The sequence below is a fragment of the Sceloporus occidentalis genome, unplaced genomic scaffold (assembly GCF_023333645.1).
Source record: "Sceloporus occidentalis isolate IW3139 unplaced genomic scaffold, rSceOcc1.0.p SCAF_1, whole genome shotgun sequence".
Taxonomy (NCBI): Eukaryota; Metazoa; Chordata; class Lepidosauria; order Squamata; family Phrynosomatidae; genus Sceloporus; species Sceloporus occidentalis.
The window spans coordinates 233,974,559-233,990,334 of record NW_028316981.1 but is presented as its reverse complement, the minus strand read 5'-3'; the positions used below and the strand labels follow the sequence as shown (position 1 = coordinate 233,990,334).

At 42.7% G+C, this 15,776-nt stretch overlaps 1 protein-coding gene across 4 annotated transcripts in view; it reads right to left on the bottom strand.

Moving 5' to 3' along the window:
* The window catches only part of RFX3 (regulatory factor X3), a 180,466-nt gene that overhangs the window by 61,469 nt on the left and 103,221 nt on the right, over nucleotides 1-15,776 (bottom strand). For all 4 annotated transcript variants that reach the window (XM_089490141.1, XM_089490131.1, XM_089490147.1 and 1 more), the window contains one exon: nucleotides 5,218-5,476. In XM_089490141.1, coding sequence (XP_089346267.1) covers nucleotides 5,218-5,476 — 259 coding nt within the window. The remainder of the gene's footprint in view (nucleotides 1-5,217; nucleotides 5,477-15,776) is intronic.

Sequence of the window (15,776 nt, the reverse complement as noted above, 5' to 3'; positions counted from 1 at the left end):
AATATAAGCAAAATTACTTAAATTGTATTCCTATACCCCCCAGTATCCTCCCCCCTCTCCAGAACAGTCTAATAATATTTAATACCAATTTCCTTTTATATGGAATATCGTCTTAATTGCACTACATATTATCTAAGAACATTATTAGATGATTAAAACAATACTGTACATCCTTACTGTCAATTTTCTATGATTTCTTGTACCAAGTGCAGTCATTACCTGGATGGTAATGATGGATATAGTGGATAATGATGGTGGAAAGTTGCAGGCAACATGGTTGCAGTTAGAAAATAATACTACATTGTATTATGACAGTTATTGTCTTTATATGTCATTCTTACATTGTGGGGCAATTCTTATCACAAACAGCAACTGAAGTTGACACTTTTTATGGTCTAATTGGAATATTTCCAAATATTTCCAATATTTACTAGGAGGGTATCCACAACATGTGTGATTCATGCCAGATAGAGAAGGGCTAATTTTTATAGGTAGGGAAACTTCCTGAAAAATATGGATAATTGGATATCCATGAAGAACCTAAAGCAACTACAGTGGTTTTATCTTTGACCCTAGAAATACTGCTCCCTTAATAATCTGTAATTCTGAAGAGGGAATAAAAACTAAGATGTGTTTATTGGAGGAATAAACACTAAGATGGAGAGGGATAATATGTGGAGCTCCTGCCAAGGAATGCTGCTGGCTCCACTATGGTAGCTTCTGAATGGTCTGAACAGGCACAGGGAAATCTTATATCTATGAATCTCAGAGATCACAAAGAATTACTGATTCAGCAGAATGTTATACAATTACAGCATCTTTTAAGAATGTAAGATATATATTTAAAATAACTTTTAGTAAAACATCAACTTGTGTGAAATTTGTCCATAAATCTGTCAATTCTTAAAGTAGCAATGCAACATATTAATACTGTTATTTCTGATGTTGCAATGTTGTACTCACTTGGTCTCTGTTTCAAATCTATGATTGCTGTTATTATCTCAGGTATGTAAATGAACTGCAGGATTTATTGCAAATCCTGTGATTTTGAGAGTAACCAAAATTAACAAAGGACTCTCTGGCGGGGTACAGATGGCAGAATATAATAATAATAATAAAAATGTATTTATGTTTCCCTGCCTTTCCCAAAGGATCGAAGCGGTGTTACAGACGATCCGCAGCCACCCCTTTTCTTGCCGAATTGGAGGCAGGGCAGCCTCACCAGCAGCTCCTGCGGCTCCAACCCAGAGTTTTTCCAGGTCATTGAGAAGTGGCAAAATGCTGTTTCCCCGTGGTCTGGAAAAGGGGTGTCCTTGGGGCTTCATGCCCCTGGACACTTCGGGAGCCACAGCCAGACAAGAAAGGGACCGCTTGGCCCCTTTCTCCCTGGCGCCATTCCCGCAGCCGTTTTGTGGCTGTGGGAATGAGGTGCGCACCAGAAGGATCTCCGTTTCGGAGATCCTTCTCAAGCCACTGTTAGGCTGCCACAAGCGACCTGGGGCGGTGCAAACACATCACACCCGCACCAAGTCATTTGGATGCGATGTGGCCGTGATGTCATAATGGTGTCACCCTTGTACACAGGGTGCCGCCATTATGCCGCCGCTGGCATGTATTAGGGTTAGGGAGTGTGTACATGGTGCATGCTCCCTAACCCTAAAATCGGCGCTGGTACACCGCTTTTTCGCGCTCTGTACTGCACCTCTCTTAATGTCCTGAAGTCTTCTATCTGTATTAAATCAAGTCTGTTTATTCAGGAGAAGACTATACAACTCTATTGTACTTTTAATACCATCTCACAATGATAAAATTCAGTGCTTTAATTAATACAATCCAGCACTCTTAAAGTTGTAAAATAATTCTCCTTTGCTTCTCACTAACAAAATGCAATAACCATGAATTCAAATGCCTAATTTCAACATAAACTTTGTTTTATCTTGATTGCCACGTATTTCTCTCTATAACTCAGCAGCTATTTTTCATTTTCTAACAATCTGATGCTGAGACTTTTACATAATTAACTTGTGATAGGTGACACAAATGCTATCATCTGTCTCCAAACATAATACTGATGTCATAAAGTAATTGGTTAAACAGGGATACAAAGAAGTTGGTAGATTTCATTTCTTTGTGAATTCCTCATAAAGCATTTATCATATTATGCTTCCAAGTCACGGTGCTACAAGAAAATACTTGAAGAAAGTCTGGTACAGTTTTGAAATAGTATCTTTTATTTTTCCACTATACTATTACTTGACATATTCCACCCGTTGTTGTTGATACAAAAATAATAATGAGAGAATGAAGCAATGATTCAGGTCAAAATACTGACAAATGGACATGCAGAAACAAACGTAAAACTGGAATTAACCAACCACTTTTTCATCTTTTTCTATTTAACACCTATTACTCATTAAAAAATACAGACACGGACACTGATTAAAAGTTTCTACCTCTTTTAAGCCAATTTTTAGAAATTTTCCTTTTTTATCTGGCAAATTAGATGGCACTTAAAATAATGATGAATTATTGCTATACACAGCACTGACAAGAACACAGGTATATTTTCAGAGCCTACAGTTTAAAAACCTTTCTTGCATCCAATTAAGTGTTGTTGCTGCTGATTTTTTTTTTAAAAAAACTTATACAACTTCTATAGCTAGCTGTAAAGAGCAAGCAAAAAGCCCAACAACTCTAAAATGGCCAGATTCATACATTATCCTAAACAGGCCTCATGCTAACATGTACTCCTCTCCTTTGCCTCTCTGATTCAACTACTAGTAATTCAGAAGCTTTTACTCTAGTTACAATTAATAACAGTTTAGTGTGTCATCCAAACCTGAAATAGTGATGCCTAGATTGCATCTACTGTGGTCTATCATTATATCTCCATGCAGTATTCTGATATAATCCTAGTTGGTTGTGTTACTCTACCTTTGCTGTGCAGCTCTTAAGCTAAATCACTCACAAACATTCTCACTTGAGACCCCATTGTCCCTCATCATTGTTCCTGGCAACACGTTTCTTTCCTGGCCTACCTCCTCAGCCTTTCAAGATCAATGAATTTCTTCATAACAGCTCTGCCAGATATTTTTTAAAGGGGGCTCCTTCCTGGGCTGGGTTTGGGCTGCCTTAGATGCATCTTTGGCGTGGGTTGGGGGCGTGCATCATTAAATACCATGCTCCCAAGCCACATGGAAGCTAGCTTTTATTTGCCCATCTGGTTTGGGCCTTTGTTCTCAGTAAAGATTTCAGTCCTGTGGGTTCTACTTTGCTTTTTACCAGAATTCCAAGGCCCACCAACAAGAGCCAGGTACAAAACAATGGTGGTAATTGGATACAAAATGGCAGTGTCTAAGGATGAAGTCAGTTGCCTGCTGAACACATGAGTTGTACATTAAGATGACCTGAATATAAAAGTGGAAATTTACATATGAGTTACTGCTACAGATCATAGATTGAAACAGAGGACTCTAAAACTAGGCAAAAGAGCTGCAGAAGGAACACACCGAAAGCAAACAAAACTTTTGTTTTACACGCAAGGAACACTGAGACTGATAGAGAAGAAATTAGCACTAGATTAGTCATTCTACAGGCTTATTTCACTTGCAGCTGTTAAAATATAAAGAACTGGAAATTATTAAAACTAGAAGCCAGTTGTCAGCGTGGTTCTTGTAAAGCAAGGAGCTCTAGTGATACAGTGGTTAAATGCTGGTACTGCAGCCACTCACTCACAAGCCACAAGGTTGTGAGTTCAATCCCAGCAGGGGCTCAGGGTCGACTTAGCCTAGCATCCTTCCGAGGTCGCTAAAATGAGTACTCAGCTTGTTGGGGGCAATTGGCTTACACTTGTAAACTGCTTAGAGTGGTATGAAGCTGTATACAAATGAAGTGATCTCATTCTATCATTTGCCCACTCTTTTCTCAAAAACTATCTCTGAGTTGCAAGCATCCGCCTCTTCTAGTGAAAGCCATGGAAAAAGAATGTGCAAGAAAAAGAATGTGCATTTGAAATTATCTTTACTTCTTCACAACACTGACCTTCTCTAGAACATTTAAACATATTCAAGGTCAGTACCCAGCCACTCCTCTCAGACTGTTACTGCCCTCAGAAACTATCCATCCCCACTGGTGGCCACTCTTAAGGCATATACTTTGCATTACTTAAACAATGTTAATAAGCAGAGGAACAGGTGTTGGAAATAACATATATCCTGAGGGGAGGGTATTGCAAAAACAATGTTTAGCAGACAATCAATGTGTAGAACAGTGGTTTCCTATATGGAAAACATTTGCATTCACCACTCTCTTTCTGCAGCCAGTCAGCGATAAGAAAACTGAAGAGGCAAGAGCTACATAGGACTTTAGTATGATAAACAGATATTTACAAGGGGATTGGAGAGACAGTAAAACAATATTTGGTGGAAAAATCTGATTTTCTTTATAGTCTGTGAGCTGGATCCTGGTTTGTTCAACAAATTACAATTAGGACAAATTATGGCTTAGTATCAAAACCATACCAGACCTCTCATCATTTGTAATAGAACAATATTATACTAACCAAGGAACTGGAATAAAATAAAACATTGGGTTCACATGCAACAGTCTATCTGCTAAACATTGAATCATAATAGTTTGCCACATTTGCTTGAAAGGATGAATTGCCTGTTCACATTTAAGATGCAACTATGATTTTTCCTCCATCCACATTTCAAACTGCTCTCATAACCAGAACACTAAATCATGGAACAATAATGTGTGGAATAGGAATCCTCTGATCTTAAGGAGGTTATTTCTGTCACACATATATGAGCCAGAAAATCCAGAAATGGAGCCCAGTGACATATATCATGATACTATTATTAAATTTTAAAAGACTTTCAGAATTATAGTTATTTTTGAAAAGAATATACTTCTTAAAAAGAGTCTCCAGGTTTATGTCTATTAAGGTAAAAGTATACATTTTTGGCTTTTTTTTTTTTGTCACATGATGGGTAATATCTACTGTGCCCTGTTGCTATGTAGCTTTTATTCATTTCCTTGTCCTTGTGCAAGTCACAATGAAATAAACAGAAGTTGCATGGCAACAGTAGTAGGTGGACTCTGCCTTTATTGAACAAACCTATACTTTCTGTTGCTGAAAACAAACATAATGGAAAGACATAATGAGGACCAAGCATCTAGCTATAAAGATACATAGCAGTCTGAATTACTTACTGTTGCAGGGGAGGCTCGTGTTGTGTGAGTCACTGAATGGCCAGAATTCTCCATTGAATTGCCAATCAGGTAGGTACCTCCAGTGCTGCTGATAAGCTGTCCTCCAGTGACACCCATCTGAATGCCTCCAGTGCCCACCATACTATGAGAAGAGACCACTGTTGTCACCTGTGCAGAACTTCCTTGGGTATCAAAGTAATTCCCCCCAGTGTTTTGGCTGTACATCTGAGTCTCTGTGTAAGGATACGTTGTTGTTCGTCTTAAGGAAGAGAAAAGGGAAAAATGTTTATTTTATTTATATTAATGCCCCCTGATTAGGAGTCATCAGTTTCATTGTGAAATTGAGTATTTAAAATAACCGTAACAAAATTAAGTAACGATGCTTATCTTTTTGCATGTATCAAACGCTTTAAATATCTCCTATCGCCTCACTTAAGTTGAATTTTATTTTCTTGAAAAAGCTAACAAAGATTTATTACAAAACAAAAACAAAGTAGAAACATGCTTTTATTTTCAGTAACAGAGGAGGAAAGGATACAGCATTTGTCAGTATTAAAACAACACAAGCATGTAAGATACAAAGTCCACCAGTCTTAATGAAGTAATCTACAAGTGCCATTAGCTCATATGTTCATTCAAAAGTGATTGGTTACCCCTATTTAGTTGTAGAATATATCATTTGAGTATTGGCTGGTAGCTTGTTCAAGTAGATAAAACAAAAATTAGGCAGATATCATGTGAATGTGTGTGTACAACCATATGAAACAGTGATGAGGTCATTTGTGACCCTTAGCCAGATGCTGAAGTGCCTTGCCTGTTAGCTCCTGCCAGTACAGCAAGTGGTGAAGGATAATAGGATTTATAGCCCAATGATATCTGGAAGGCCATAAACTGCATGTTTTTTTTACAGAAAGCCCCTGTTTTTCAAAATCTCACTCTTTTGACACTAGCAAATCACAAACAAGTTATACGGCTTAGGCCCAGACTATGTGAAAGAACATACACAAACCTGTCAGAGCCCTAAGATCTTCAGGGGCAGGTTTTCTCACAGTCCTGCCAACATCTCAGGCTTGCTTGGTGAGAGATAGCCTTCTTGGTGGCTGCTCCCATCCTCTGGAATGCCCCTCCATGGGAAGCTAGGCTGTTCCCTCCCTCCCTGCTTTCCTTTTGCCAGCAAGCAAAAATGATTTTATTCAAGCAACCTTTTAATACATAATCATGTGGTGGCTTTTATATGTGATTTTATATTGTTTTTAATTCAAAGTTATTAGTTGTTTTAAAACTTTTATTGTAAAGTCTTTAAAATGTTTTTATTTGTGAGCTGCCATGGAAGAAAGGTGGTATAAAAATGAAATGAAATTAATAAATACATGAAGTGCCATTAATTCAATGAAGGGTCTGCTCTTTCCTCAGTTCTTCTTGCCTATGAGGCTCACTTGGGGCCACTCATCCCCGTGTGGATGGTCCCAAGGCTTGTCTACAAAAAGAGCATACCCTCTTTGAATTATGAAACTTGTATGTGTAACTTGCAATCATGGATAGATCAGTTTCAATCAACTCTTTGTCCTACAGAGGCTTGCTTTGGATTATTCACATGCATGCTGACTATGGAGGCTTGCTCTGCCCCCTCTTAGCTTGCTTTGCATGCATGTGAGCAATCCAAAGTGAGCCTCTTTAGTAGTCCAAAGTGAGCAGTGCTTGGTGCCATTTCCCCCCTCTCTAAGTTCAGTCATGATGCTTCTGCAATTGTGAGCAGTCTACCTTCAATTTGTGTTCAGTCTATGGTGCTTCTGAGATTGTGGGCAGTGCACTCTGCCGTTCATGGTGCTTCTGAGATTGTAGGCAGTGTGTCTCTTACAATATCACTGTACTGTATTAATTTGTAAGGATGCGGTGGCTTAGTGGTTAAGGTGCCAATTCTGACAACTGGAAGATCAGAAGGGTGGCAGTTCAAGGTCCGAGTGCTGCATGATGGGGTGAGCTCATGTTACTAGTCCCAGCTTCTGCCAAGTTCGAAAGCATGCAAATGCAAGTAGATAGATAGGTACCACTTTGGTGGGAAGGTAACAGCTTTCGGTGCAGGCATGCTGGCCACATGACCACCAGAGTAGTCCTCAGACAACACTGGCTCTTTGGCTTAGTAACAGAGATGAGCACCGCCCCCTACAACTAGACATTCATGTCAAGGGGCTACCTTTTCCTTTACCTTTACTATTAATTTGTAGAGCATTCTGTCAGGGATGATGGGAGTTGTAGCTCTTCACCTCTGGCTCGAACTCACCACCTTGTTACGCACCGGCGCTGACCAGTTTTGGCCAGTGGTTAAAGCTTTGCTCTAAAGCAGCAGAGTTACAGAGAATAGGCTGAAGACCCTGACAAACTCTCCAAGCCTTCTCACTCTTGCTTCCACAGAAGTCTTCCCACTTCTTCAGGATCCAGCTGGCTCTTGTATCTTCACTCAAGACACCAGACAACTCAGTAGTCTTATATAAAAGATCTACTTTATTCTACTATATACAGCTCCAAAACTATCCAATACTCCTCACTACTACCCACATAATACATTGGGATTCATAGCAATTATTATAGCCCTTGGAAAACACCACCCACTCTTGTCAGTTTCCACCCAGTGGGCGTGTACAACCATTTTCATTGGTTCTCCTGGTTCAACCCACAATTAATGATTTCATCATTTCACCTTGTCCATTTAACAATTCTCAGGTGTGTTCAATTATCCACTTTGCATTTCTGTCCTTGGCATTTAGAACTTACTAATTACATTACCTATTACACCTGTGTGGCTCCTAATTGCTTTTGCTGAGTCATCCTGACTCTCACATACATGTTTTATTTCTTTGACTGTATATCCCATGTTGCATTTTCCTTAACACATTCATGGTAAACATTTACTCATTTTGCCTCATATTGGAGGTAAAAGTGCGAAGGGGATGTGGATATATACCCAATTGCTGCTCTAACATCCTGAACTCTGCTCAGCATGAACAAATTTTCCTGTGTGATCAGGGACTCAACATATCCGAGTTCCTGATCACAGAGAGGCTTCTACTATTATCCAAAAAAGAACAAGTGCATATTGCTCTGTAGACCTTCCCATTCAATGTAGGAAGCTTATGGACTTATCAGGCTGGAACGGGGACACTAAGAGCATGGCTTATTTGTGCCCCATGCCTACCAGCAAACAGGATGAATGTATACATACATGCATACATTTTTATTTGCTCTAAATCCTTTATATCAATCTTTCAAGGGGTGGGAGGGGCTCAGGTTGAGAATGAACTAGTAATTTCAGCTAAATACTATGGCACTGAAAGAATCTATTATTATATTTTCCAAGGCTTCAGAAATGATATGCACGTGGCACACACCCACACACTGATTTATTCCCAGGTGACACTATTAAAGTTCTGTGTAAATGTCATGACAATGATTTGTTGCCTTTCATGAATTAGTACTCCTGCCATCTCATCTTGTCTTAGCATGTACCTGAGCTGAAAGGGACCCTGAACTTTTTACGTTTGCACATTCAATAGGACTTGCTTAGCTGCAGCACAGTGATCTTTCAATGAAAAAGTTGCTTCTTTTCATCTTCAAATTATTTTGCATTTCATTCCACCAACCATTTCATTCCATCAGGGAAAGGCTTTTCTTGCAATTAATCCTCTCCTAAAAAATTAATAGACCTTTATACCTTACATGCATTCTAACTACTATAAAAATTGAACCTATCTCAGAATTGCAATTCAATAAGCTCCAATCCATTAAAGGCTCTCTCAAAGAATATTCCGGACCCCCCGCGTAAAAAACCACGTATGCTCAAGCCCCATTCAAAGTAATGGGGCTCGTGCATGCGGTAGTGGTGTGGCAGCATGCGCGTTCCATGGGCACACACAGCATTAATCTAAATGGGATGCGCCGCCCCGCATGGCTTTCAGCATATGATGAAAACCGCGTATGATGTGGCGCACTGTACAGGTTACGTACCTGTAACTGTGGTTCGAGTGATCATTTGTGCCAGAAGGGGCTCTGAGTGTCACCTCTGGCACTCGTGCCATAGGTGGCGAACTTATGGCACGAGTGCCAAAGGTGACACTCAGAGCCCTTTCTGTGGGCACACATGCTGTTACTAGAAAACCAGAGGGACATGGCACTTTGTGATAAATAGTGGGTTTTCGGTTGCTGTTTGGGCACTCGGTCTCTAAAACGTTTGCTATCACTGATTGCCCTCACACAATACGGTTTTGCACCTGCACAGAGCCCCCATTTGGAAGCTGAATAGCTGAGCAGATTGGCGAAAAGCCCCACCCACTCCCATGTGCTGAGCATGCCCAATCCCACCAATTTAGCTCCACCTTCAATTCAAGTCTACCACAAAAAGAAGCAGGGACCTGACTGAGTGGAGGTAGGACAGGTTTGTGTGAGGGCACAGATGACCACTCGAAGAACAACAGTTACAGGTAAGCAACCTGTTCTTCTTCTTCATGGTCTCCGTGCCTCACACAATAGGGTGACTAAAAAGCTTACCTATGGCAGGTGGGAAGGTCGCAGTAGAATTTAAGAGAGAACAGCACGGCCAAAGCAGGCATCCCGATGAGACCTGGAATTCAAGCCAGTAGTGCCAGACAAAAGTGGAAAGTTGCTACCACGTGGTCGCCTTGCAGACATCAGGCAGAGGGACACCGCTGAGGAAGGCAGCAGATGAGGAGACAGCCCTGGTTGAGTGTGGCACACACCAACAGGAAGAGGGCAGTTCACAAGCCAGCAAAATGATCTAGGTAATCCACTTTGAATACCTGAGAAGAAATAGGGTGGCCCTTCCTAGGTCCACCATAACAAACAAACAACTTGTTGGTCAATCTGAACTCAGCAGAACGTTGAACACAGTATGCCAAAGCATGGCAAACATCAAGTGTGCATTGTCTTTTCCAGAGGCGTGGAAGGGTCTAGGTAAAAAGATGAGCAGCACAATGTCCTGAGAAAGGTGGAAAAGGGATACCACCTTAGTGAGAAAGGAGATGTCCAGCCTGATTACCACTTTCTCCATATGAAAAACTAGAAACAACTCATCTGAGCACAGCGCTGTCAGCTCAGAGGACCTCCTGGCTGAAGTGATGACCACAAGAAATGCCACTTTGAGTGTAAGTAGTCTCAGAGAAGCTGTTCCCAAAGGGTCAAAGGGCAGCATGGTAAGGCGCGTAAGCACCAATAAGAGTGATCAGTAAGGAGGCAATGGAGGCAGCAGAGGATATAGAAGGTGTAGATCTTTGAAAAACCTCTTCAAGGTAGGCGAGGTGAAGAGCTTAGTAGATGGCAAACCAGGGGGCTGGTTAACTACAATAGCTGACAAATATATCTGGAGAGATGAAAAGGCCAGCCCCTGACCACACAGATGGAGCAGGAAGTGCAAGGCTGTAGAGAGCTGAACTGGTGAGAAGGCTCAGCTCCAGCCTCAGCAAAGGCACAAAAACACTTCCATTTATAAGATTCTGCTTACTAGAATCCTGTCTGGAAGCTGGGGACCCAAATATGTTCTGGAGTAGCCAAGGCCGAATGCTCCAAGCTATCATGGGGAGGCTGTATAGGTCCAAGTGAAGGACTGCACTGTTGGAGTGGGAGAGAAGGTCTGGCCAACTCAGAAGTTTGAGGTATTGGCCCCTGGACAGGTGGAGGAGGGAGGCAAACAAGGGTTGCCTCAGCCAGTAAGGAGTCAGTAGGATCACACTGGCTCTGTCACTGGTCATTTTGGCCACAATCCTTGCCACTAATGGAAGTGGGGAAAGGCACAGAGGAAGTGGCGGTTCCAGTTGAGAAGGCAAGCATCTCCTAGGGAGCCTGTCCCTTGGCCTGCTCAGGCGCAGAACATCAGACAGTGCACATCCTCTCGAGTGGCAAAGAGATCCAGGGCGGGTGTTCCCCATCGTTAAGCTATGAGATGAAAAACTTTGTGTGACAAGGTCCATTCGTGTTGAAGAACCCTGTGCTGGCTGAGGGAGTCTGTTAGGACATTGTCCTTGCCTGCCAGATGAGTTGCCACCGGATGAATGGAACGTTGATGGCACCATGTCCAGAGCTGTTGAGCAAGATGAAGAAGAACAGGGGAGCGAGTTCCACCCTGTTTGTTGATATAACAGACTGTGGTAATATTGCATGTTACCCCCTGGATGACCCATTGAAGGAGGTGGTTCTCAAAATCTCGAAAGGCCTGATGACAGCCAAGAACTCCAGAGCATTGATGTGCTTTTCCTTTTTGGAAGGAGACCAGCGGCCTTGTACACAGAGGTCTTTGCAATGCCCCCCCCCCCCCGCCCAGCCTGTCATAGATGCATCTGTGGTGACCATCCTGGAGGATTCTGGAGATTGAAAAGGCATTCCCCTGAGGATATTCCTGGGGATCAACCACCACTGAAGAGAGGCACGAACGTGTTGAGGGAGTGTGAGCCTCTTGGACTGTCTGTCGCTGAGGTGGTCGAAAACAGAGAGAAATCATTCTTGTAGAGGCCAGAATCTTAGGTGCGCGAAGTAGGTTACGACTGTGGTGGAGGCCATGAGGCCCAGAAGTCGCTGAATGTCTCTTGCTGTAGGACGGTCCATATGGAGAACAGAACCAAGGTGGGTCCAAAGGGCTTCTGCCCTTCCGGTGGGCAGGTAGACATGAGTCATGACAGAGACCAGAGATGTGCTTATATACTCTATCACCCTGACCGGTTCCAATACGGATTTGGGGGGGGGGGGGGGTTTGACTGTGAGGCCCAAGTCAGTGAGGAGAGAGAAAGTGGTGTGGACATCTCAGAGCAACTCTTGCAGGAGGATAACACCAGCAACCAATCGTCCAAATAAGGAAAAATCTTCATTCTCTGAACGTGAAGGTGAGACATGACCAGTGCCATGCATTTTGTAAAGACATGGGGGGCGGTGGAGAGGCCAAAAGGTAGGATGGCATATTGATAAGAGATTTTTGTCAACAGAGAAGCAGAGAAACTTGCAGTGCTGAGGTCTGATGGCAATGTAAAGGTAAGCATCTTTCAGATTGAACAATGCAAACCAATTCCCTTGATGGAGAAAGGGGAGGATGGACTGAAGGGTCACCATCTCAAATTTGCATGGCGTGATTTAATGGTTGACACCCGTTAGATCAAGAATAGGGCTGAGTCCGCCATCTCTTTTTGGCACTGTGAAATACCTGAAGAAATAACCGTCCATCTTACATCTGTCTGAGATGCGTTGAATGACACCTTTGTTGAGAAGGAAGAAGATCTCCTCTAGGAGAGGAGGGGATGATGGAGTAGAGCGAAAGATGCCTCGAGGTGGAGTACTTGCAAGCTCTATGGTGTAACCCAGATGTAAAATGGTAAGTATCCAGGTATCTGTGGTGATTCGATGCCAGTTGTTGTAAAAGTGACGAATTCTGGAAAAATGATGTGATGGCAGTGGAAAGTTTGGAGAAATTGGACAAGATGATGTTGTTGTCCCCATAGATAAAGACCCACCCCTCCCTGCTTTTCCCCAACACCACCGGCAGCAGCTGAAGGGAGAAGCCAAAGAGGAGAGCAGAGGCCATAAAGACCCACCCCTCTTTGTTTTTCTCCAATACTACCAGCAGCAGCTGAAGGGAGAAGCCCAAGAGGAGAGCAGAGGCCACTAGCCTGAGAGGAAAACCGGACCGGAGCCTGCCCCCCGCCCAGTACCAACTCAGTCCCCATGAAACTTGCTGTGAGGGAGGTGGAGATGGGGAGCGGCATTTTACAAACATTGGCTCCAATTACCACCACCCCAGCACTTCTACATCCCTGCGGAAGTCTTCTGAGAGGGAGGCGGACACGGAGATAGAGTGTGGCATCTGACTGGGTTTTGAACTGTTTTAACTGCTTAATTTATTTTAAACTAAAAGGAATGTTGTTGTTATTATTATTATTATTATTATTATTATTATTATTATTTAATGCTTGAGGAAGTCTATGGGACTGTATCTTGTTGCTGTTGCTGTTTTGTATTTTGCCTTGTACTGTATTTTTGCTGCCAGGAAAAAGTTAGATATTGTTAGTTAAATATGTTATGTGATATCTTAACTATTATTAAGTCATGTTGGTTTTTGTGTCTTGCATTGCTATGTTTTGTAATCTGAGCATGTTCGCTGTATTTTATATACTTATTCTGCTTATTATTATTATTATTATTATTATTATTATTATTATTATGTCAGTTAGTTTTATTTGGTTGGGAGCATACTTTGTATCTAATGCTTTTGTTGTAATCAGCTTTGATTTTGCAAAAAAAGTGGAATAGAAATTAAGTCATGTATTTTGTCATTAAGACATTATTATTATTATTATTATTATTATTATTATTATTCCATCAAAAATGGGATTTGGAGGATGAAGACTTCTTGGAGGATTGTTGTTGTTGTTGTTGGGGATAGTGCTGCTGGTAGGGCCTTTGAGAGGATTACTGAGAAGAGCCAGTGTATTGAGTAGAGTTCACAGATCGAGGCCTGGAATAGTTGGAAGAGGCAGGCCAGGGGCGCCACTGTTGTTTCCAGTATTGTTGCTCCTGACCAGTGACACCCAACCTCTTGCCTGTAAGGCTTGCCTTGGCCAATCTGTCCAGAGACTCATCAGTCTTAGCCGCAAAAAGGCCATCCCCTTCAAAAGGCAAATCCTCAATACGATTCTTAGCCTCATCAGTGAGATCAGTAAATCTGAGCCAAGCATAGTGATGGAGCGCGACTGCACCTGACATCGCTTTGGCCGCACAGTCCACAGAATGTCTAGCTGAGTGGATCTGTTGGTTGACTACAGAGAGAGCCTCAGTGTAAAAGTCAAGGGCAGTCGCTTTTTGTTCTTCCAGTAGGAAGGGGATGAAAGCAGCCATTTTATCCCATAAAAAATTTGGTAGATGCCCATTCAAGCCTGCATGTCACCCACCTTAGCAAAAAAGGGCAACCAAAGCGTAGAAGCCCCGTCCAAAATTGTCAAGGTGTCTACCTTGCTTGTCTACTGCAGCAGAATGGGTCTTGCCAGAAGATTTGGAGGTAGACTCAACCACCAAGGAGTTAGGAGTAGGACGAGTGAAGAGATAGGGTGCTGTGTCAGGATGAACCTTCTAGAGGCCTTAAAGCTTCCTTGAAGCAGGTGGTACAGATGAAGGCTTCAGCCAAGAAAGGTTCATGACATCAGACAATGAGGCCAAAAAGGAAATGACAGCTGGTGAAAATGCAAGGGTATCAACGACCTGAAAAACAGGATCTCTTGCTGGCTTAGGAGCGATCTCAACATTAAGCCCTATAGCCTGAGCCATTATCTAAATCACATCCAAGAAGAACTGAATATCCTCACTTGGGGATTGAAGTGCGGTGTCTTCAACTTCTTCCTGAGGTAATAACAATGCAATAACAGGCGAAGGTGAAGCTGATGACATTTCTGTGTCATAAGCCAATTCCTCAGTAGATTGAGGGATGGCGGGAGTAACAAACTGAGGAACCTGTGTGACAGCAGGAGGAGGCAGAGACTGAGACATCGACATCGAAGATACAATGGGAATGATAGCAAGGATAGGAGTTGTAATCGACATCAACAGTGGAATCTGAGCTGCAGGCATTGATTGAACAGGAGATACAGGAGGTCAAGAGACAGTAGCAGTAGTGCGAGGCAAAGGCAAAGGCACTCTGGTGGGATTGTAATCAAGCCTAGACTCATGAACATGGCATGGAGATTGGGATCGAGATCAATATCGAGAGGGAGAGTCACAGCACGGCTCCCTATGGTGGTAACGATCTCTGTAAGAAGAAGAGTAAGACCAGTAGGAAGAAGGGCATTCTCTCCAGTATTCTTTGGCTCGATATTGACAAATATACAACACCAAAGTATAAGGCGAGTCTTGATAGTAGTGCCTTGAAGAAGATACCAACAACTCAACACCATCTCTAGATGGTGTTAGAGAGTGGTGAGATCGAGCAAGAGACATGGTGTTGAGGGGCTGAAGGCAAGAGGGGGAAAGCCTATAAGCCCAAGCAGGAGAGGCAAGTATCTGCAACGGTACTAAGACGAGAACCAGTGGCAGTGGAGAGACCATTGGTGGCAAAGATTAAGTGAGCATCAAACCAGGTGGCACTAGAGCACTCAAAGATGCCGAGGTCAAAATCCCAGATGTTAAGTCTGAAACAGTAACCGAGATGGGGGGCTGCAATGCCGGCAATGGTATCGGTGCCAGTAGCAAAAAAGCCATAATAGACTCCAAGGCAGTTGCTGCCATCGAGACCGATGTGAACATCGAAGTAGACATCGAGGCCGAAATAGTGGCAGGCGGAAGAGATGCCTTAGACTTGTGTTTTTTCTTTGACTTCTTGGCATCACGGGTCACCTGAGACGCCAGGCCTTGTCTTGTGAGGTTGCAGAAGGAACCTCCTGCAATGGACAAAAGAGAACTGCAGGTGGAGCTAGATTGGCAGGACTGAGCATGCTCAGTACACAGAGGCAGGGCCTCCCGCCAATCTGCTCAGCTTTTCAGCTTCTGAACGGGGATTCTGCGCAGGTGCAAAACCCTAT